Source organism: Grammomys surdaster, unplaced genomic scaffold (genome assembly GCF_004785775.1).
Source record: "Grammomys surdaster isolate TR1022 unplaced genomic scaffold, NIH_TR_1.0 125846, whole genome shotgun sequence".
NCBI lineage: Eukaryota > Metazoa > Chordata > Mammalia > Rodentia > Muridae > Grammomys > Grammomys surdaster.
Genome location: NW_021620672.1, coordinates 2,302,835 through 2,325,133, shown reverse-complemented (window position 1 = coordinate 2,325,133; position 22,299 = coordinate 2,302,835). Strand labels below are relative to the sequence as shown.

The 22,299-nt window shown below is 48.3% G+C and overlaps 1 protein-coding gene across 1 annotated transcript; it reads left to right on the top strand.

The window, feature by feature from the left end:
- The first annotated feature begins 11,269 nt into the window (after positions 1-11,269).
- Positions 11,270-15,531, top strand: Nppc (natriuretic peptide C). The gene is made up of 3 exons (XM_028789588.1): positions 11,270-11,494; positions 11,888-12,198; positions 15,013-15,531. The coding sequence occupies exons 1-2, from the start codon at positions 11,405-11,407 to the stop codon at positions 12,176-12,178; spliced, it is 381 nt and encodes a 126-aa protein (XP_028645421.1). The 5' UTR covers positions 11,270-11,404; the 3' UTR covers positions 12,179-12,198; positions 15,013-15,531.
- Positions 15,532-22,299: the final 6,768 nt, after the last annotated feature.

Below are 22,299 nucleotides of genomic sequence, written 5' to 3'. Positions count from 1 at the left end.
GTACTAGAAAAAAATAAGTGTGTGTTTATTTAGTTTTGAGGGGTGAGGAGGAAGGCTTTTTCTAAAAATGACTCCAAAGCTAAAAAATATTTTTAAATGATGGATTTGACTACATTAAAAATAGAAATTTCCATATGGGTTTTAAAGTCAAAGCAAAAACTGAGGGCATTTTGACATGCGAGAAACCATGGAGACTATCTTCTCCGTAGATGAATAGATCTTACAAACCAGTTAGAAAAACATATACTTCAGTGGAAAATGGGCGATAAGCATAAAATGGTTATCAATAAAACAGTTATCAATAAAATGGTTATCAGTGAAGACTGGCAAATGGCCAGTGAGGAGCGTATGTGAATGTTCATTGGAAACTGAAGGATTTTTTTTTAAAGAAGAATAGAAGAAAAATAAACACACGTGTTACTGCCACCTCCACAAAACCCGTGGGAAGCTTTTTTACTAGATTAGTAAACTCGAAAGGATTGTCACACCCAGTGTTGATGAGAAGTAAAGAAGGGGTGTTCCATGCTGCTGGGTAATGCAGCAGGGGCTTTGGGGGGAGAATAGTGTGTCAGTATGTATCAAAGGCCTTTAGGCTTAGGCACCCCACCAGGATTGAGGGAAGAGGAACACCTCCACAGACCCCCTCCTACTTTCTCTAGAGCACCAGCCCCTCTTCTCAAATCCCCTAGAGGAACAAAGGTCATTCTCTCACAGGGACTACAGGGAGCAGAGCAGACCGCAGGTTCCTGATCATTGTGCAAGCCCACACTGCCCCCATCCACGTTACTCATGTGGTAAATACCTGTCTCCACATGACTGGGGCAGTTCACTCCCCACTTTAGGTGTCTCCTTAATTCTCACTCCTCCCCAATCCTGACCCATAAGCTGTACAAAGGAATTTTTCCACCACCCAGAAGGTCCTAGGTACCAATAAATTCCCTTATGGTTAGACTTGAGTTTCTTTCAGTCACTAGTCCAAGGGCTCATGTTCAGGCACAAAGAAATGATAGCAATGTTCATATCCTACAGATATTATAGGTTATATTCTCAAACCACAAGGCAATAAAATTAAATATAAATAAATAAAACTAGCTATTATAAGAGGTTAAGCGAAAATAAAATATGACTAGTTAAAATTAAATTTAATTCTATAAAAGTTTATAAAGTAATAACATTTATATGGAAAAAAAACCAGTTTTCAGGAAAATTCTTTAGGCAAAACCAGGGGAAATGTCTGAAAATCTATGAGACATAAGTAGCAATTGTCAAAACTTTATGGTAAAAGCCAGCTGTGGTAGCACACACCTGTAGTCCCAGGACTCTGGAGGGCTAGAGGCAGGAGGATCAAAATTCAAGACCATCCTGGCCTACATAGCCAGTTGACAGTCAGTCAGGATATATGAGATCCTGTTTAAAGCAACACAACAGAAAAGCGACTTTTCTGCATGACATATGTGAACACATCTAAGTTAAACATTTTATGAACCAAGTAAACCTCAATGAGAGAAAGAATCGCTACTGCGCTGACCTGGGAAATGAGTCACAGTAGGATATAAACCGCAGATAGATCTTTACTTTCTACTTACCACAGAACATTCCAGACAGGTGGAAGCTAAATGCATCCATGTACACACACTCACACAACTATGCTTGTAAAATCACAACAGAAGAATGTAGACATTGCATGTGCATGTGTTCTACAGAGACTTTGCTGTGGGAACAGAGTGAGCACCGGAGCAGACAGACTCTTGGTTTGTTGGTCCCACCTGAAAAGTCTATTCATACCTTAACAATTTCTGAGCTCAGTTTCCTCTCTGTACCACTGAGATAGAAACGTCAGAGTCACCAGAGCCGAAGCTACTCTGTGGCCCACGCTTATAGTCTCTGTAGTAGACTTATCCTTCCAGGCTGGGAGTTGAGGGACAGACAGAAACAAATCAGACCAGACCTCAGCCCTCCAGGGACAGATGGATCCAGGGACGACAGGACAGACAGGAGCAAATCAGACCAGACCTCAGTCCTCCAGGGACAGATGGATCCCAGGGTTAACGATGTAAGTCAAGTGACCACACAAGCAAGTAACAAAGGTGAAACACAGAAAGCATAAGAATGTAATCTACTTTTGATCTTGGTAGAGTGGAAGAGAGTGTCACAGTACACGAGAAGTGACAGTACTGAGGGGGTTAGTTTTTTGTCTGTTGTTTTTGAGAGAGAAAGAGAGAGAAGGTTAAGTTGAATGGATATAGAGGTGGGAGGACCCAGAAGGACTTGGGGAAGGGGAAAGGCTATGATCAAACATATTGCATGAAAAATATTTTCTGGGGGCTGGAGAGATAGCTTAGTGGTTAAGAGCACTGACTGCTCTTCCAGGGATCATGAGTTCAAATCCCAGCAACTACATGGTGGCTCACAACCATCTGTAACGGGATCCGATGCCCTCTTCTGGTGTGTCTGAAGACAGCAACAGTGTATTCATATACATAAGATAAATAAATCTTTAAAAAGAAAAATATTTTCTGAATAAAAAAAAATTAAATGGCTCGAAATTTTTTAATACTCTGAGTCAGGTACAGCGGCTTATGCTCATAACCGCAGCACTCAGAAGTCTAAAGGAAGAGAATATCTGAGAATCTGAAGCCAGCCTCAGCTACTTAGTGAATGTCAGGTCAGCCTGGGCTACAATATGAAACTCTGTCTGAAAAAAAAAAACCCACATAATAACAACCACAGCAATAACAACTATAAATCTGATTTTCAAAATATTTAAGAAAGTCTTTAGAAACCGTAGAAGACAACTCTAACCCTAACCAAAATCCTATATCCTAATCCTAAACCCTAATCCCACTGACTACACATGATGAGCACTTTGGAGGGATTGGGAAAGAGACCACGAAGTAAATAACCCATTCTGACTCATCAGCCCTGAGCTATTAGTGACTTTCGACCTTGAGTCTCCTGCTGTCCACTCTTTCAGCCAGAACTCTGTCCAACCAAGCTCAACAGTGCTCACATCATCTCCAAGCTGGGTTCCTTGGGCTCACCCTCAAGTTTCCAAGAATGCAAGAGAGATGCGTGTGGGACGGGGGCCGCAGGGCCAGTCCAAGCAGCTGTGCCAGGCTCCTGGCATGCAAAGCCTGAGTGTGTCTTATCACATGAGCTCATGTGAAAGGCCCAAGCCTCTAGGTCCCCAGAAAACGCTTGTCATTCTTTTCTTGTCACCGCCAGCTCTGTGCTCGTGCCCATGAGCTCAGAGCTTCAGAGGAAAGTTCTCTGAGGGTCAGCTGCCTGTTCCTTCCCCATGCCTGGACCTAAGAGACCCAGGCCTGCTGCTGCCTACTCTTATAATTCCATACCAGAGAACTGAATGAAGCGATCCTCCATGCTGGGGATTTGGGCATGTTCTCTGATCCCATCCTACTTCTCTGGAAGCTGCTCAATCACTGAGAGCAGGCAGACCCTCCCAGACACAAAACCCTGTCCTGTCTGAGCCACTGTCTCCTTTAGGTCTCTCTTGTCTCAGCTCCAGACTCTGTAACAGCTTTGAGGCAGAGTTCTCCTGCAGTAGAGTGTCAGTCCAGGAAGGCATTGGGGATAGGGTGATGAACTGTAAGACTCTACTTCTTTGAAGTTTCTCAAGGTAGAGATAGTGGCTGTGACCTCAGATGGCCAGTGTTGAGGAATGGTTCCTTCAAGTATGTCCAAGTTGGGTCATTGACTCTGAGGCCCAGGAACCCCACAACATGCCTGACTAGGAGTCCAAGGCAAGACCAGCAGTCCTGAAGTGGCAACCATGACATTGAAGTCTCAGAGCCCTACTCTGGCCCACCTCCCATGCCCAGGTCTCTGGCCTGACACCCACTAATTCACAGTAAAGCTGCTTTCCTGACGCCAGAGGCCATGTCTTAACACTCTCTATGGCCACAGCATTTCCAAAGAGTCCAGCCCTGTCCTTTCCAGATTTCCCAGAAGCTAACTAGAAAAGAATGAAGAGAAAGTCCCAAAGAAATAGCTCCTGACAGATGTGACAAAGGCCCCAGAACCTTGAGGTTACCTCTTCCCCAAAATGGCCACTGGTAGCAGAAGAACTATGTCCGGTAAGCTGCCAGGCCGCACACCACATTCCCACTGGAACTGCTCCACACAAGGTGGAGACAGCTGTCCTCCCAGCAGATGTTCTACAAGAGGGGCAGAGCCTCATTCCCTAGCCTGTCCCCATGACTCACTGGATATCAGCCAGTTTGCCAGCAAGGCCTAGCCATGACTGAAGACAGATCGGGAAATTGGTTGGGACCTTCCCAGCCCCTTCTGCACAACGGTTCCATTGGTGGCTTTGCCAGACTTTCCCACTGCTTGGGCAGAGGCTGCTTCTTCCCTTCTGAGGCACAGCAGAGTACTGCTGCTCTCCAGTCACTGAGATTACTCAACACCCACAATCTGGTAGCCAGTCTGGGGACCTGTACCTATTGAAATAGATGTGGCAGTCCCCTGAAAAGATGGCAGAATAAGAAAAGGAAGACTTGGTGGTAAATGGGGATATGGCAGTGACATGCTCAGACAGCTACGTCCCACTCCCGTGAGTACTTAACCAGGGGACAAATGTATTTCTTCAGCAGGGGAGAGCCATATGGAAACCAACAGACACGGTTCCAGGGGGAATACAGCCTTGGGGCTCAGAAGAACAATTGTGTCCAGCCCACCCATTGCAGACATGGTTAGAAACTAAATCAATGGCGGCTCACCCTCCAAGTGGCTAAGCTCCTTGAAGATTGTCCCTGCGCAGTCCCATCCACCACCCCAGGTTTTCTGCTGCCCCCCCTGTTCTGCAATCTTTCACAGTCTGGAGCCAGGTGAAGGGGATGATGCTTGGCCTCTCAGAATCCACATTTCTTCTACCAGGGGCAGGGGCAGCTCCACTTGGAGGTTCAGAATCCTCTCGCCTCGGCTACCGCCCAGCTTCTAGATTTCCTTGTCTTGATGATTCTCTCAGCTCAGGGAAAGAGACGAGCTAATGGAATAAGAAGGTTCCAAAGTCAGAAATATTTGCCTCACTGAATCATGCCTGTGAGTATTCATCACAATCATTTCACTGAACTCTCCAGGAACCAATTCAGGAAGCATCTCATTCTGGAGGCAGCCTAGACCCCATCACTGAACACTGTCCGTGTTGACTCATTCTGCGGTTCTAGAGAGAAGCCACGCGGTCCACCTAGTTTTTGCTTCTGTGTGTATCATCCCGTTGGCCCAGCTACTCACTGCTGTGTGAAAAAGAACAGGGCACTTCCAGGTGTATTCGCCTTCACCTGAGAGGCTGTGTAAGAACCAAGCATTCCAGCAGATCCATTAGTCCAAAGATGAAACTGTAGGACTAAAGGTATGGTCCCTTGGGGGCTATTTGGGGCACTGTGTAAGCAGAAGAAACTTACCTTGTGAGTGATATAGAAAAAGAGATATATTGAAAAGGTATCACACAGTCAGGGGAGCTTGCAAACGGCCCGCCCATAGTTAGTCCATATGCAACCCTCAGAGTGGGTCCAAGGAGAACCACTATGTGACCATTAGTGACAATAGTACAGAAAATGTTTGCATTGATGACAACCTTCACACAAGGGAGCAGATGCTACTGACAGGTCCTCTCTGCCCCAGGAACTGCTCTGGCCATGTGACAGACATTCCCCACGGGCTGGCTCCTTTAATAACATAGCAGCTAATTGGAAACTAGGGATGATACAGTCCTATTTCTGGTTACACACCTAAGAGTAGTCTTCAAGGACACCTGGGGAAACTACTACCTCTTGGCATTCCAGCTTCTTCAGCAGGCCAAGATCCTAGGCAGCCAAAGCTGATGTCCAATCCACAGGACTGTCTCTGCCCTTCATCACCTTCATGGGGACCAAGATCCTAAATCAGCTGCTTGAAAGGAAGTTCCAAGCCCACTGAGCCATGGCTTTCTCCTAGAATTATTTCTGTATGGCAAAGGAGGCTGTTGACTCAGGGAAGGTCTTGTCTGCTTGCCAAGCCCACACTAGGACATAAGGCAGGGACAGGTTGTTATATAAGGTTGCTCATTCAGCCCAAAGACAATTCACACAGTCACTGTGGTGGTTTTTTTTTTTTTCAAGCAATTTATGCACTTCAGATTTTAAAGTATTTTCCAGTCCCTGTGAAGGTGGGATTGCAAGTAGTATGTTCCTTCCAGTTGTATGAGCACTTGGCATGGTCATGTCTCTGGCTAGCTCTAGTCCTAGAAACTGACCATTGGCCGGGGGACCAGTACATGATCACATGGGGCAAACGTCTACCAAGAACCTTCAGGATTAGAAAACCCAGGAAAATGGCTCCTTCTGGCTAACTGTGGCCTGAAGAACTGAAGACCCTGGCCACCTCATCTCATGGTTCTATCTGTGAAGGGGCCATTTAAGGGGCTTCCAGAAGACATGTGGAGTCCCTTTTGTCCTCCTGGAGTAACCCCCTTAAAGACTGTGGCCTCCAGAAAATCTGAAACATTCTCTCTAAGATCAGATAACATGAACCTCCCTGTGGGTCCAAACGAAGAAGGAGGCCTGTCACAAAGGTCCTCACAGCAGCCGAAAAGTGTGGCTCACTGCTTGGAAAGCTACATAGAACCAGCATTTTACCACAGCTCAGCCAAGGCAAGACCACGTCCCCAGGGCAATGGCCTGGCAGCAGACTCAAACATCTGGTGCAGGCTTCACATCGCTGGGGTGCTGAGCTTGACTCTGATGGGAAGGCATCTTCCTTACTCTGAATACTTTCTCAGGGGTCAAGCCTTAGCTCTGCCCCCTCACCTGCCTGCTGGCAGCCAGATGAGGAGCGGTTGTTCCCCCAAGGAACCGAACCTATCGGTAAGGTCCTATCTTTTCTTTTTACAAGGAAAAGAAAAGACGGGTGGAGAGGGATAAACTCTGACGTCACGGGCCTGCGTAGGACATTGGGGTTGGAGGCCATCTGGAGCAGGTGCTGGCAGGGCCTCTGGGAAAGGGGGAGAGGGGCAGCTGCCTTGTCAGGTGGGGGTGTCCTAGGGTCAGGAAAAGACTCAAATCTTTCCTGGAATTTCTAGTCTACAAAGGATCTCTGATGACGTTTTCTTGGCCTCCAACTCCTCTCCTACAGGGCAGGCCCTTAGGTGCAGGCCTCTCGGGGGAGGTGCCAGGTCCAAGGAGACCTAGCCAAGCCTCCATATCCCCGCGGCTGTGCGCTATCAAGCAGTCCCATTCATCATGTTGGGCCCCACTGCCTGGAAGAGTGCGTACGTGTGAGCGGTAACAGTCAGATCCCCCATATGCCTCAGCTGCTTCCTGCTGCCTCAGCCAGATTCACTCTGCCCCCGTCCAGGAGGCAAGGACGGCCTTTTCCCAATTACAGGTGGTGAAACCGAAGGCCCTACACAATGATGAGATCTGGCTAGGATCCCGCTGCAATTTTCCTGCCTGGCCTCCCCAACAACAGCTCACAGCCTGTTTAGTGTCCTCTCTGAGAAGTTATGCAGCTGGAAAGGGGCCCCGGGATGAAATAATTGCAGAGAAAACAGATGGGTTTCTCAGCAATGCTCTCTCCTCTGAGGGCCTGAGAATCCACCCCTGCTACCCCAGGGCTAGGAGGGGCTATCACTGCCAGCAGCTCCTGCCTACCACCTGTTCATGAGGGGACAGTCCTGTCACAGCGACCTGTCCCTCAAGTTCCCAGAAGCTTTACACACCTTTCACAATGGGACCTATTTAGCTTTCCATCCCGTCTGGACAGCAACTGTCCCAGAAGGTCCTCTGTAATGGGCACGCTTTCCCTTCTCCTTCAAGGAAAGGAAAAAAGGGGAAAGTGGAGTCGTGAGGATGGGCTCTTTTTTCTCAGACCCCTGCCCTTCAAAGAGCCAGGAGAGAGAGAAGGGTCTTGGCCTCTCCACACTCGATGCCTGAGGTTTGACGTTTGGCATAGTTCAGCTTTGATCTGTCACCACTCCCTTCTCTTCTTCCTCTACCTTAACTTTCTTGTACCCCCAGGCTCACTTACCCTTCCACCTTATGTGAAGAGTGACTTAATGAAGACAACCCTCTGTCACATTTTGCACAGACATTGCCTCTCCCACAGGCCTGCTTCCCCTGGCCATCCCACATTCTAAACCTCCCTCACTTTTGGCTCTGTACCTCCACTGGCTTCCTGTCTCAGCTTCCTAGGGTTGTCCTTTAGCAAGCTTCTCGTTTGACTGGGTTTTGTTGTTTGTATGTTTTTAGACAGTACTTCTAAGCCCTCATCTTCCAGTTAACCCGAGGAGGTCACTCTGACCCCCTTTTTTTTCCTCTGTGTTATGTGCTCAGTTCAGACTTCTTCTCTGGAAAGCCTGTCCTATTGGCTCAGATTGAGAAGAAAAGAAAAAAGCCTTCCTGACATGGCCATCTCCGTCATCACGTTTCCCGGCTGATGAAGCTAGTGTTTATTTTGTGGTGTTCTCCTGTGCTGGGATAGAAATCAGTAACTACTGAGTAGGTTGAAGGGCAGCCCTGTAGATATATGGGACAGTCATGAATGACAAATGGTCAGATGTCCTGTAAAACTGCTGATCCCTTGAGCCCCAAGGGCCCCTTTTCCCTCCTTTGAGTCAGGATGAGTTGAAGACTTCAGTTTGTTGGTATTTTTAGAGTTATTTTTAATTATGCACATGAGTCTGTGTACGGTATATACACATAAACATAGTTGCCTGAAGATGTCAGAAGGAGACATCAGAAGCCCTAGAGCTAGAGTGTCAAGGGGTTCTGAGGCTTTCCCCATGGATACTAGGCATCAATCTTAGGTTCTCTCCAAGAACAGTATGTGGCCTTACTTGCTGAGATATCTTTCCAGTCCCCAGGACAAGTTTTAATACTGAACAGTGAGTTCAGTGCCTGATCAGTTTATTTAAGCTGCTCAGTGGGCTGGACCATGGCTGCTTCATCTCCACTGGGTTCCTGGGCCAAAGGCAAAAGAAGTAGACTTCCCAGAGAAAGGGAGCTAAGATCTCAAATCTAGGTCCAGGAAGGATGCCATGAGGAGCGAGAGACCTTCAACGTCTGAGCACATGTGAGTCCATGCCTCCCTGCCCCAGTGTCCCTGCAGCCCATCCCTGGACTCTGCCCACCGGTTCCTGCCCCAGCAAAGGAGAAGGTTCAGTAGTAGCAGCAGAGGCAGCAGGAAAGCTTCGCCTAAAGTTAACTCATCTAGGATCCACCATAAATGACTACAGTCAGGGATCAGGAGCTGTAGGTCATCAGATTTCCCTGCAGGACCAGCAGGATGGCTTCATGTGTGAAGGTGCTTGCCACCAGGAAGCCTGAGAGCCATCCCCAGGCTCTCACATGATGGAAGAAGAGAATTGACTCTTGCAAGCAGTCCTCTGACCTCCACACATACACCAAAGTACATCACAGTACACACGCGCCTGCAAAACACACACACACACACACAACTAAATAAAATGTAATCTTTTCCTTAAAGAGATGGAGACTGTAGTGTAGGAGTAGTCATCCCCCACAAGACCAAGGGTATCAGTTTTGCAAAGCCTCAAAATCCTGAAGAAGACCTACTTACCAGCCCATTACCAAATAGGCCCAAGACATACAAGACATGAAAAAAGAAAGCCCTCTGTAGTCATTTGGAAAGTAGCTATCAGGACTGAATGCTCCCAACTTGTCCTTAATAAGGGGCCTTATAAGACACAGCTGCTGTCTCCAAGCTTGAATGGTACACCTTCAGCAAGAGACGGTCCATGGAGCAACTGAAGACCTCACCCTCATCTCCTTGCTTCTCTTCCCTTCTCAAACACAAGCAGGTTGTCATTTCATATGTAGTAACACCGAGAGGCCATGGAGAGAGGTTCTGCATGGAGGTGAGCCACCAACCTTCCAGAACTGACAACGGACCTGAAATTCATGTCTAGATCGTTCTTCGGGCAATCTGCTGACTCAAATTAAACCTCATCTGTGAGTCGTTTCCTAAACGAAAGGCTGGAGGGGGCTTGCAGTCTTCATTTAGGGTCTTTGGGGTGCATGATGGGAAGGGACAGGGAAGAATAAGGCAAACAGTGTTCTCAATACACCCTCACTTTCTCTATATCCTCCGGAAACATTCCGTCCTCCAGACCCATGTCGATCCCAGCAGTCTTCTCACTGACTTCTCTTCCCAGCTTCCTTTCTCTGTAAAAAGCTAACTCTGGCTCCTGCCTCTCGTCCCCTCCCCAGGCTTTCTGCTCCGTGAGACCACAGGGACCCTGCCAGTGTTTGTTTCCCTCGCTCAAGCCTGAGTCCTGCTCAGCAGACTCCACACATCGCTCCATCCTTGAAACTACAAGCTCTCTAGCGGCTGCTAAATTAGCAGAGCTCCCCAGAGTCCGAGGGACCAAGATTCCAAGCCAAAGAGAGAAGTTGTGTGCAGCAGAAATAACTGACTCGGTCCCTGTAGCCAGAAGACAACTACAGCCCCAAACTCAATGGCAACGGCCTGTCAAGGCTTGGAGTTGTGTAAAACTCAGTACTACCTATAGTTTCTTATGGTGTTCAGGACACTAAAGTGGACATCTCCACCTTCAGGAAGGGCCAGTACATCACTAAAGGAAAGACAACTGCCTCCTACCCTCCTAAAACACACACATTCCTGGTTCACACTCGTGGGTACTGATGGGTGGGTACCCGAGACTTACAAGTCTCCTTTGCAGCTACAACAAGCAAGCTCTCCCTCCACCTCCCACTGGGATCTCTCAACTCCATCCTCTGCCGTCCCAGTGTAAGGGCATCCAGACATGGTCAGCTCTTCCACCCTGGATAGGTCAGGTCAGGCGTCTGTGAAGAGTTTGGAAACAGGGCGATCTGCGTGGATTTTGGCCGCATTAACTTTCTACCTGTGTGACTTTGCATAAGGGACATTTCTTCTAAGCCTTTGCACCTGCAAGAGAAGTACAGACCCCTCTGGAGCAGTGCTCGCAGTGAGAATTCAGGGGATACACAGCGCACGGGACGCCTAGAAGCCTAAGTCCTAGGGCGAGCGCCTTTTACAAATGGAGTTCTTCTCTGCGCGCCGCTTTGTGGCTTTGAGCGTAGCGGGCCGTGCCGCGGGCTCCTTCGGAGGTGGGATGTGGGTGGGAGCAGAAGAGGGAGCTCCCGCGGCCCCCTCCCCGGCCGTCGATTCGGCCGCGTGCGTTGTGCCATTGGCCCTGGCGGCCCGGTGGGCGGGAAGATGACATCAGCGGCAGGTTGGATTATAAAGGCTCCAGCCGAGCCACGGACTCAGAGCGCACCCAGCCGGCGCCGCACAGCAGTAGGATCCGTGCTCGCTTGGCAATCCTGCTCCGCATCCGCCTGTCGGACTGTTCACCGGCCGTCCCGGCTGCAGACCGTCTGCACCCCTCGGTCCCGTCGGCACCATGCACCTCTCCCAGCTGATCGCCTGCGCCCTGCTGCTCGCGCTACTCTCACTCCGGCCCTCCGAAGCCAAGCCCGGGACACCACCGAAGGTGGGTGCTATCGCGGGGACGCTGGGTTTGTGAGGGGCGTGAAAGGATGAGGTGCGCAGAAAGGAGCAGAGAGCCCGGAAAGGCAGATCCCTCGGACTTGCTCCCTCAAAGCAGGGACTTCTTGGGTTCATTCCCCAGCCTCGGGAGAATGTTGACACATGCACATCTCCGGTGCCCCAATGTGCCCAGCAGGACTAGCGGCACGGGAGGAGCAAAGGGCTCCCGGGAGGAGCGGGCATGAAGGCTGCGTGGCAGGTGGATGCCGGACTCAGCTGTCCCGCATCGGTGAAGGCACACTCACGGCTGAGGAGGGCCACACCACTCTGGGCCCCGTAAAAGTCATCTGCACTACATTGGTGCACTCTTTCACCTGTACACTCTTTTCTCCGACAGGTCCCGAGAACCCCGCCAGGGGAGGAGCTGGCGGATTCCCAGGGAGCTGGTGGCAATCAGAAAAAGGGTGACAAGACTCCAGGCGGCGGGGGAGCCAATCTCAAGGGAGACCGATCGCGACTGCTCCGGGACCTGCGTGTGGACACCAAGTCCCGAGCGGCTTGGGCCCGCCTTCTGCACGAGCACCCCAACGCGCGCAAATACAAAGGCGGCAACAAGAAGGGTTTGTCCAAAGGCTGCTTTGGCCTCAAGCTGGACCGGATCGGCTCCATGAGCGGTCTGGGATGTTAGTGCAGCGACCCCTGGCGGCGGTAAGTAACACCATTGGACGCTCCCCGCTCGCCTAGCTTGGCACCCCGGAGAACCAAGATCTATCACTTGGTTTCCTCCCTGATCCCTATGTTCTGTGACCTTCCCCCAACTGATTTGGGCATGGGATCAAGTGTAACCCAGACATTTGCCTACTACCTCACATATCCCATTTTACAGATTAAAAAAAAAAGAAATAAAGAAATGAACATGGGCCAGGTCAGAGACCAGGCCCATAGAGTACCCCATCTGGGTTCCTCTAGAAAAGTGGAGACAGGCTTATGAAAACCCAGCCTCCAAACCCACTACTGACCACTAGCCAGCTAGCCAACTGGAAAATTGTTAGATCCTGGAAAGATCGAGGGAAAGATGTACCATCAACCCTGTGCCAGCAGCCAGGCAGTCGAGTGCTAGGATGCCTTTCTGAGCCTATTGTCCCTCAAGTGAGGCAGGCAAGCAGATATGCCTGCCCCTCGTAGTAGAGAGAAGAACCTCTGTGGACAGCAGCAGAGCACCCTTCTGCCTGGGGCATTCTGAATCTTACCCCTGCTCTCAACCCAACTGTGGGCAAACTGGTCTATCCAGGGTCCTGATGCTGCAGCCCTGGGGCTTCCAAGATGAACCTTAGGGTTGTGACCCTGTTTCAAGAGAGAGAGGCAAAGGAACAAGCTAAAGCTTATTTCTTTCCCTAACCTCAAACTCAGTGTGTCCAAAGTGAGGTTGGTTTTTTTTTTTTTTCACCAATCTTTCTGGCCTCCTTCCCCTCCACTGAGACTGGAAACCTCCATCTTTCCAGCATCCCCATCAGAGGCTGCTGGGTCCTTCCTGGCTTCCTTCTGCTCTCCATCCCTGACGATATGAAGGACACACCCTACTTAGATAAGTGCTTAACAGTCAGGCCTCTGCTGTTCCTTGGCTTTGCCTCTTGCTCTATCGCACCCCAACGGTGAGGAGGCTAGTCTCCCCAACCCAGGAAGACTGACCAGTGGCCAGTCTTTCCCAGTAGAGAAGAGGAACACCTCCCCATCATATGACAGGAGCCTTTTTAACAGCATGAGAGACCTTTGCAGAAGCACAGTGCTCTGTGTACTCATTTGTGTCCCGTTGTTAATTTGTGAGTAAGTTAAGGGGCAGACCCTCAGGAACCCGCATCATACCAGAAGGGATCTTAGAAATATTGGCCTATGACAAGAGAAACACATACCCCAGTTCAGGAGCTCTACCGAGTGCCCCTGGCTCTAGATCTCTCTGCACCCAGTCTTGAACAGAGTGCGGGCTTCGCCTCAGTTCTACAGAGGTGTCAGGTCTCTGCTCTTCTCTACTCAGGGAGAGCAGTGATCCTAGTACTTACGGGCAGGCCTCGAAGCTACCCTCATGGTATCTTTTGCTCTCTTCCGTATGAATACCAAAAAGATGGAGTCTGAGGACTTGATTTTTCAGTTTGCGGTTTATGTGCCAAGAAAGGACTTTAGAGTCTAAATCAACGAACTTCTTGATGAGTGCCAATGCGCTTCCCTGAAGGTGCTTTAGGCTTCTGCGGGCACAGGGTAGTAAGAATGTTGAGGGAAAATCAAGACAATTAAGGCTTCTACACTTCCTTTGACCAGAGGAGGTCAGCAGCCTCCTGGAAGTTCTCTTAGCATAAAGGAACAGCCTCAGCCTTCTCTATCCTGGCCCCAGTGAGAAGATAGATCATCCTTCCAAACTGAAGTGTCCCAGAGGAGCTGACCAGAGGAGAGTATCCACATGGTCTTATGGACGAGTTCGAGGTTCATCCTTCATACTGATGAACGCTCCCGAGGCTCTGCCCATCTCTCTACTCAGAGGTTGACTTTGGCTCCAAACACCATCATAATGACTGTCGCTGATGGTTATAGGTTTTGATGATACTACTGGCAGAGACTCGGGTGTGGCCAAGACCTCAGTGGACACTTTGCCTCTGGGCCCTAAGAGCACCACCCATAAAACAGCCAGAGAAGGGAGTTAGGGAGAATTGCCCAAACCATCAGAGCCAGGCCCCTTTGTGAGTGCAGTCCTTCAGGAGGGCCTGGCATGTCTGCCAGTTTCCTGAATGTGGAGTACTCATACAGTCACCACTAGTAGGGACTGAGTACAGCATTCATCAGCTTACTCTCATCCTTCAAACCCACCAACGCAGCAAAGCTGTACATTTGCCCAGGCTGGTGGCAGACACCACCAGCTGCTGCAGAAGGTGGACTGTGAAGCAACCGATTTCTAAGGCAAAGCTAGCTAGGAGAGGAAGTACTCTTTGCTGCTTAGAAGCTGTGACCCAGACAGGGCAGATGCTTAATATGTGTCCCTTTGTTAAATCCCAGCGCCAGCTCTGGGAGGTGGCTATTATCCATTTTATAGGTGAGCTCAAAGCTACTTGGGGCCATCCAGGAAGTCAAATCAGATCAAGGAATTGAGTTCAGAATAGCACACCCTTCCCCCGGAGATATTCTCTTCTCTGTCCCTACATAGCTAAGCAGACATGGAACCAGATGAAAGTGACTGCCCTGAGGATTTGTGTTAGAGCAAAAATGAACTAGAAAGGGGCCCCACTACTGTCAGCCATCGCCGAGAGCAAAGCCTGTAGTTAAGTCTTAGGGGAGGGGCTCTGGTCGGGCAGATGTTGTGGTTCCACCTGTGCTGGTCCAGCCAGTGCCAATCGAGGACCTGTAGATCAAAGGCTCACGTGCCTTGCCTTGTGCTACTGTAAGAAAGGAGGGAAAGGTTTTACAACTGCCCTGTAGGATGGACTTGTTCAGTTAAGAAGCCAGAACTGAGTGTCCTGTGTCCACTTTGTGTTTCAGGATTGGGAATTGCTCTGTGCACTGAGGTCATCCTTGGTCATCAGCCTCCAGCACCTGGACCACCTCCAACGCAATGTGGCTTTTACATTTCTTTTTATTTTTTTTTCCTCCTGGTACTGGCAATACACAATACCAGCTTTTTTATTATTATTTGGGGAGGGGAGGGTATGATTTTATTGTTTGGGTTTTTTTGAAAATGAAAAATAAAAAGTTATATATATTATATATATATATATTATATACATGAGACACACACTCCTACACCGACTTGATGACAAGGGACAGTTTTTAAAGTGACTGACAGAACCAGCTAGCTGTAAAACATTGCTGTTTGTAAATTCACGTCATGCATAAATGTATTTATGTTGTAAAGCTATTTATATTGTGTATAAAGAGATATTTATAAAAATTTTATTTATGTAACTAAATGAAAGAAGCCAACCATTGTAATGTCTTTGTCCTAACTAGTTGAAAAAAAAATGTTTAAAAAAAAAAGCCATTCCACGAACGTCTTGAAAATTGTCTTTATTTATTCATTGCTTTTCATTTCAAAAATCAGGCTGAGCAGAAGAAGAAGATAAGGCATTTGCCTCCGAATAGATCTGTCAGTCAGGTTCCCAACTCTGAATTTCTCTGTGTCAGCATCCCTTAGGGAGCCTAGTAAGACGCAGACCGCTGCCCCATCCACCCTTCACTCTGCTGAACTTGGTCTCTCAGGACTGGGCTGGCCGAGTGGACCACTGCAGGGTGACTGCCAGCTCTGCTCCAGTGTCTAGGAGGGTGATGTCAAGAGCTGACCGGAGTTGGTTTAGCTGCTTTAGGGCCCCTCCCCCAGTTCCGTCCCATCTTCTCTCTGCTATGAGAAGGAACTGCTCCAAATTTGCCCTCCATCTTGAAGGTGACCTGTCTGTATGCCTCGTGGTATTTTCAAGTTACCGTCCACAAGCTTCTTTTATAGGGGTGCTTCCAAAGCCTTGGGTGGGCAGCTCCCCCTCACACCATAAGCACTGCGATGCCCAGATGGTACCTCAGGCCACACACCTCTGAGAATGAACAGGAATGGCCAGATTTCACGCATGTGCCGTGTGTGCGTGGGGGGGGGGTGCTTTGTGAGGCGCCTGATAACAATCACAGTGCCCAAGCTTTGAGTGTGAAATTACGAATAATGATTTGGAATTTATGAATATAATTTAGACTAGAATCTCTTTTCTTGAAATCAGCAGGAAACTTTTAAATAATTCAGTGGTAATCTCACCACATCCCCCCCCCCTTTCAGTGACATGTCTGTGATGGCTTCCCTGACATCTGACCCCAGCAGAGAAAAGAGGAGTCACAAAGAGCCTCTCCCAACTGAATGGGGTGCTGGCACATTTCTGTATCCCCAGCACCCTGGTTGGCAGGAGAGTTGCCACAAGACCAAGTCCAGCCTAGTGAACAGAATAAGTTCCAGGCCAGCCAGGGTCATAGAACAGCACCTAGGGGAGAAAAATAAATAAATAAAATAAAAACCTCTTGGTGACACCATGACACCAGGTGGGTTGGAAACGTGTATGACCCTGTGCCATGGGATCAGCAGGCCTAGCAGAAGAGTTCCAGGAGACAAGTGTCCCCGGAGGAGTACCTGGTAACACCTGTGGCCACCCAGGCCCCTGACCTTCGCTCCTAGGCTGCCCTCCAGTAGCAGATTCTCACAGATCTGGTCCACACACTAAGATGCAACCAAGCTGGAAAAGGCTAGAGCCCTTCCCATCCTCCTAATTCCCAGGATCCTAGGGGGCATTCCCAGTCCCCCGCTGGGGGCCAAATGACCAGTCTTGAGTGTGGTTGCTTTCCTTCCTCTGTCTCGTTCCCACATCTATGGCTGGAGATGCAGTACCAGTGTCAGTGGGAGTGAGGGAGTCAGGCCTCACCTGTACCTCAGCTTGCCATGCAAGTGGGGCACCTCTTACTACCAGGGGAGGCAGAGGAATAGGCCAGAGCCTTGGAGATGACAAGAGCTAGACAGATGATCACACTGTGACTTTGCTGGTGATGAGGCAGGTGCTTCTCAAAGCCCAGGCAAAGGGGCCAGGAAATCTGTGATCCAGGGAATTATCACTGGAGATAAGGATTTTCCATTGGTCATCCCTGGGGCAGCTAGTAACTGTTGTAAGAACTAAGTACTCTTACAAAATACTGTCCTCCTATGCTGTCCTCATCCCCCCACCACGAGAAAAATAAGCAAGGCCCACAGTTGGCAGTATCAATCCTCATCAGTGAGACTAGCCCCTCAACCTGTTGGCTTGGGTGCTGGATGGCACTAGATAACTGCTCTCCTGTGATGGTTAATGTTGTCAACCTAACAAGAGCTATTATAAAACTGCTTAGGAAATTGCCTGCCAGGCATGTCTGTAAGTGAATTTCTAGGTTGGTTAACTGAGATGGGATAACCAGCTCACAGGCTGGGGTTTCAGATGGAACAGAAATGAGAAAGGACCTGGACAGACGGCTCAGTGATTAGAGTGTGTATTATTCCTTCAGCGGATCCGCATTTGAGTCTCGATGCCTGCATAAGGTGGCTCACTACCTGTATCCCCAGCTCCAGGGAGTCTGATACCCAGACATACACTCACACATAATAATAATAATAAAAAAAACAACTTTGAGAAGGGGACGTGAGAGCCTTCGTTGTTCATCTCTCTCTGCTTCCTGACTGCAGCCTTAACACCATCCTGTCTCCCCTCCATAAGTGACTGCTGTAAGGCAAAAGAAGTTTTTCTTTCTCAGGTTACTTTGGGCTGCTCTTTTGTCAGAGCCCAGAGAAAAGCAACCAATGCAAACTTGAAGCCCTGAGTCTGCCTCCTTAGCAACAGAGGCGTGCCATCCAGCCTGGGAACTCTGCTAGAAACCAGGAAAGGTTGACAAACCCTCCGTAAGTAACTAGAAATGCTTGGAAGGCTGGGGTATTCATTCCTTAGTGGTACAGCCCAGGAGCTTGAAGCTTCCCATCTGGGTCTCGTCTCCTTCCTGGTTCCCAGCATTTCATCTTATGTTGCCTGGAGACATTCTCTCCCATATGGGAGACAGTAACTGCCAGTATCTGGAAACCTAGCCCCAGTGATGGGGCTGGCTAGAGTCCTGGTCCTCTGGGACAAGGAGGGGCCCTTGGCAGTGTTAGACACCTCTGTGCAGGGCCAGTTGAGTGGGGTGGTCCAAAGTACAGCAAAGAAACAGAAAGTTCCAGGTTCTAGAAGGCCTCAGGGCCCCCTGTGTCCCTGAGGACACCCTTTGTAGAAGTTCTCAGGATGGGACTGCATAGAGCATGTGAGATACGATAGCCACACATACTTTCAAGGATAGTCAAAGAACAGACACTCAAAACCTGTCTGCAGAGCTTGGAAAAAGGCTCCACATGCAAGAGCATTTGCTACACATGGACTGGAATTATTGTATCCAGCATCCATATAAAACATTGGTCATGACCTCGCTCAGACTTGTAATGCCAGCACTGTGGGGAACTGAGGCAGAGAATCACTGGGGTTTGCTGACTGCCAGTCTGGCTCCAGGTTCAGTGAGAGATCCTCACCGAACTTTATAATAACAGAGTGGGACACCTAACATCTTCTTGTGGCTTCCCAGTGCACACACACATACACACATGCACACATGCACTATTACAGAGAGACAGAGATCAAAGTTTCAACAAAGTAGGAGTAGGCCCAGGAACTCAAACTTGGTTCCCAGAGGAAGAAAGAGCCCTCAAACCCACGTGAAGGTGTGATTCTGAGATGTGGTACAGAGGCACGGAAGAAATGAGGTCCTAGGAGATGATGAGGGATTTCCAGGCCCCAGTCAAGTGGCTGCCATGCTTGTTCCGTTCACACCTACACATGGAAGGAGAAGGGGCTGTGCTGGACACCAGAGTGATCCCAGAGTGATCAGATCAGCAAGGACACGATGTCTAGATACAATCAGAGCCTTGAGTTCCCAGCCAAGGCAATAGAGACAGGGTGGCAGACAGAGTAGTCCATACTCTAGTTTGAGGAAAATATATTGGGAGTATTGGTCAGGGTGTGTAAATGCACTTTCTATCCCTATAGCAAAACACCTGAGCAGGTCGTTTATGAAGAGTAGAAATTTAGCTCATTGTTCCAGGATCTGGAAAGCCTGAGAGAATAGTGATAGCATCCTTTTGGGGCCTTCTTGTGTCACTGTAACATGACAGAGGGTACCATGTGGTGAGGCAGCAAGTAAACTAACTCATGTCTCTCTTCTTCTCCCTCCTTCTCTTCCTCTTCGTCTTCTTCCTCCTCTTCTTCTTCCTCCTCCTTCTCTTCCTCCAGGGAGTGGAAGTTCTCACTGAGTCACTGGGTCCATGAGTCAGAAACGGAGACTTCGACAACATAACTAACAAAAGCAACCTAAGAAAGCATTTGTTCTAGCTCACGGTTTTCAAGGACAGCCCATCAGGACAGGGAGCCTGAAGCAGGTGACCACACTGATCCACAGACAGGAAGCAGAGAGTGGTGAATGACGGGCAGCTTTTCTATTTGTTCAGTAATTAGGATGGGTCTTCCCACCCCAACCAGTTCAATCCAGATGATGGAGGCCTCCCCAGAGGCCATGCTAAACCTAGACAAGCCCTTACAGCTGAGCTTGTCACACTCCACACCAACCATCACACCTATGCTTCTATCTATGTGCATGGTTGAAGGCTTACTTACTGAATGAGGCTGTATTCATATCCCAAAATTTTGGCCTGTGACAGCCTCATGACCTTACCCTACCTAGTCGTGACTTTGGTTTCCTTTGAGATGTTAAGCTTATGGCATATGTATGTTCTCAGTACTTACAGACTTCCTACCTCACTTCTATGTTTTCTTTGATTGTGTGAAAGTACATGGATACCTGAAAAGAAGATTAATGCCTATTTACACAGCATGAGAATTCTACAAATGTCTAGTGAATTTTGCCTTCTGTATTACACGTCTCAATCTTTTTTCACTATTTTGGATTTACCGAAAGACTAATAATTATATTGAGAAAAATAAATAAGACTCTGGTTTTTCCCTATTTAGACTTGTGTTTTAATTTTAATATTCAATAATGAAAATTTGTTATTAACATGTGTACTGGAAAGGATATCTGAAGTTGTGATATGGTAACAATTTCCAACTCTCACAGACTGAAAATACGCCAAAGCTTCAAGCCATACCTGCTAGTACAATACCTGGAATCCCAGCACTTAAGAGACTGAGGCAGGAGGATTGTTGTATGTTCAAGGCCAGCCTGATATACAGAGTGAATTCAAAGCCAGCCTGAAATACACAGCAATACTCTGTCTCCAAAAACAAAGACGACAACAACAAAACTTAAGCAACACTGTGTCTTGTCTGGCTCCGGAGGCAGTCACCACAGAGAGAGTCCCCTTATTCTGAGCCTTTCATGCCCAAGACCTAACTCTAACTCTCACTCTCAATTCAATTTTTTCCCTGATATTGACATTATCAGTTCTACTTTATCATTTTTGAGAGACGATCTCCCTGTGTAAACTTAGCTGGCCTGGCACTGGACATGTAGACCAGGCTGGCCTTGACTTCATAGCAATCTACCTGCCTCTGCCTTCCAAGTGCTGGAATTACCCAGCTACCTTATCTTACCTTGCTTCACTGTGTCAGGGTTTTAGGAGGGTTGGTTTAGGGGATTATTTGTTTTGAGCCAGGGTCTCAGGTAGCCCAGGTTGGCCTCAAACTCACTGCCACTGAACCTGGCCTTGAAATCCTGATCTTCCTGCTTCCACTTCCCAAGTGCTAGGATCACAGGTGTGCATCACACTCCCTGTCTTATTTTTGTTTGTGTGTGATAGTTTTATGCAGGCTTTGATTCTTTCCCTCTTTGTGTATGCCTTTTTAATATATCTGTAACGTATGAGATCAAAATGCATAGAAACGGAGTGCCTGTTTTCCAATGAGGAGGCCTGATTGTTGGTCGCTTGGGCTGACTTTCTCATGTGACTTGCAGAATCTGCTTTCAAGCCTCCTTGTTTTCCTTCCTTTTTTACTGAACTCTCCCCGGGGCTGCCGCTCCACTTTCATCTTCTGCAGGGGCTTGCGGGCAGACTGTTCTGAGTTGTCAGTGGCTCCATAATCTTTTTGATGAGACTTATTAAATCCATATTTATATTATTATCAAAGTCAAGATCACAGACAGTAACTTTAGGCTCCTTCAGAAAAGAAACAATAAAGTTAGCCCCCTTTGCTTTCTCCCCTTTGCTTTCTCCTGCGTCTTCTCACTTTGAAAGGGCGGGGCATAAAATACTGAGGACCCGCTCCCTAACTAGACTGGCTAGGCCTGCCAAGCCTCCCCTCAGTGTCTTTCAGCATTTTTCTTGGTTTCCCACTTATATCAAGTGTTCAAATATCCTTCCCATTTGTAGACCATCACCTGTCTAGTCTTGGGCTGACTCCTTAACCACTGCTATCCTTTTCCATGACAGCCAAGCCTAGAACACACACATGCAAACATACATACATACATACATACACACACACACACACAATACACACACACTCACAAACATATACTCACACACACACAACACACACTCACATACACTATCTCTCCCTCTGTGTGTGTGTTTGCACAATTGAATATTCTTAGTTAGGGTTTTACTGCTGTCAACAGACACCATAACCAAGGTGATTCTTATAAGGACAACATTTAATTGGGGCTGGCTTACAGGTTCAGAGGCTCAGTCCATTATCATCAAGGCAGGAACATAGTAGCATCCAGGCAGACATGTCGGAGGAGGAACTGAGAGTTCTACATCTTCATCTGAAGGCTGTTACCATTAGGGTATTAAAGCCCACACCCACAATGACACACCTACTCCAACAAGGCCACACCTCCAAAATAGTGCCACTCCCTGGTCCAAGCATATTCAAACCATCACAAATATCTTAATCTATTTTTGCCCTAACAACATATACAAAACCACATACTTTACAAAGAATAAGCTTTGTTAAACTCAAAGTTCTGGATGCTGGAAAAATCTAAGAACATTGGGTGGCACCTGCTTGGTACCTAGTGATGATCTTCAGTCTGCATTTACAACATAGCAGAGGACTTCCCACGGTGAAAACAGAGGAACTGTGTTAGAGAGAGCTCATTTTTCATAACAAATCCCACCTCTAAAAACCCACTCAGAGGCGGCAGGGATGGCTCAGAGGTTAAGGGCACTTGCTACTCTTGCCGAGGACTTGGGTTTAGTTTCCAGCACCCACATGAAGGTTCACAACTGCCTGCAAC

What these genes read in the sequence shown, in the direction of transcription:
- Nppc (XM_028789588.1), top strand. Translation starts at nt 11,405, where the DNA reads ATGCACCTCTCCCAGCTGATCGCCTGCGCCCTGCTGCTCGCGCTACTC. An exon ending in AGCCCGGGACACCACCGAAG is followed by an intron (nt 11,495 to 11,887) that starts GTGGGTGCTATC and finishes TTTCTCCGACAG; the next exon opens with GTCCCGAGAACCCCGCCAGG.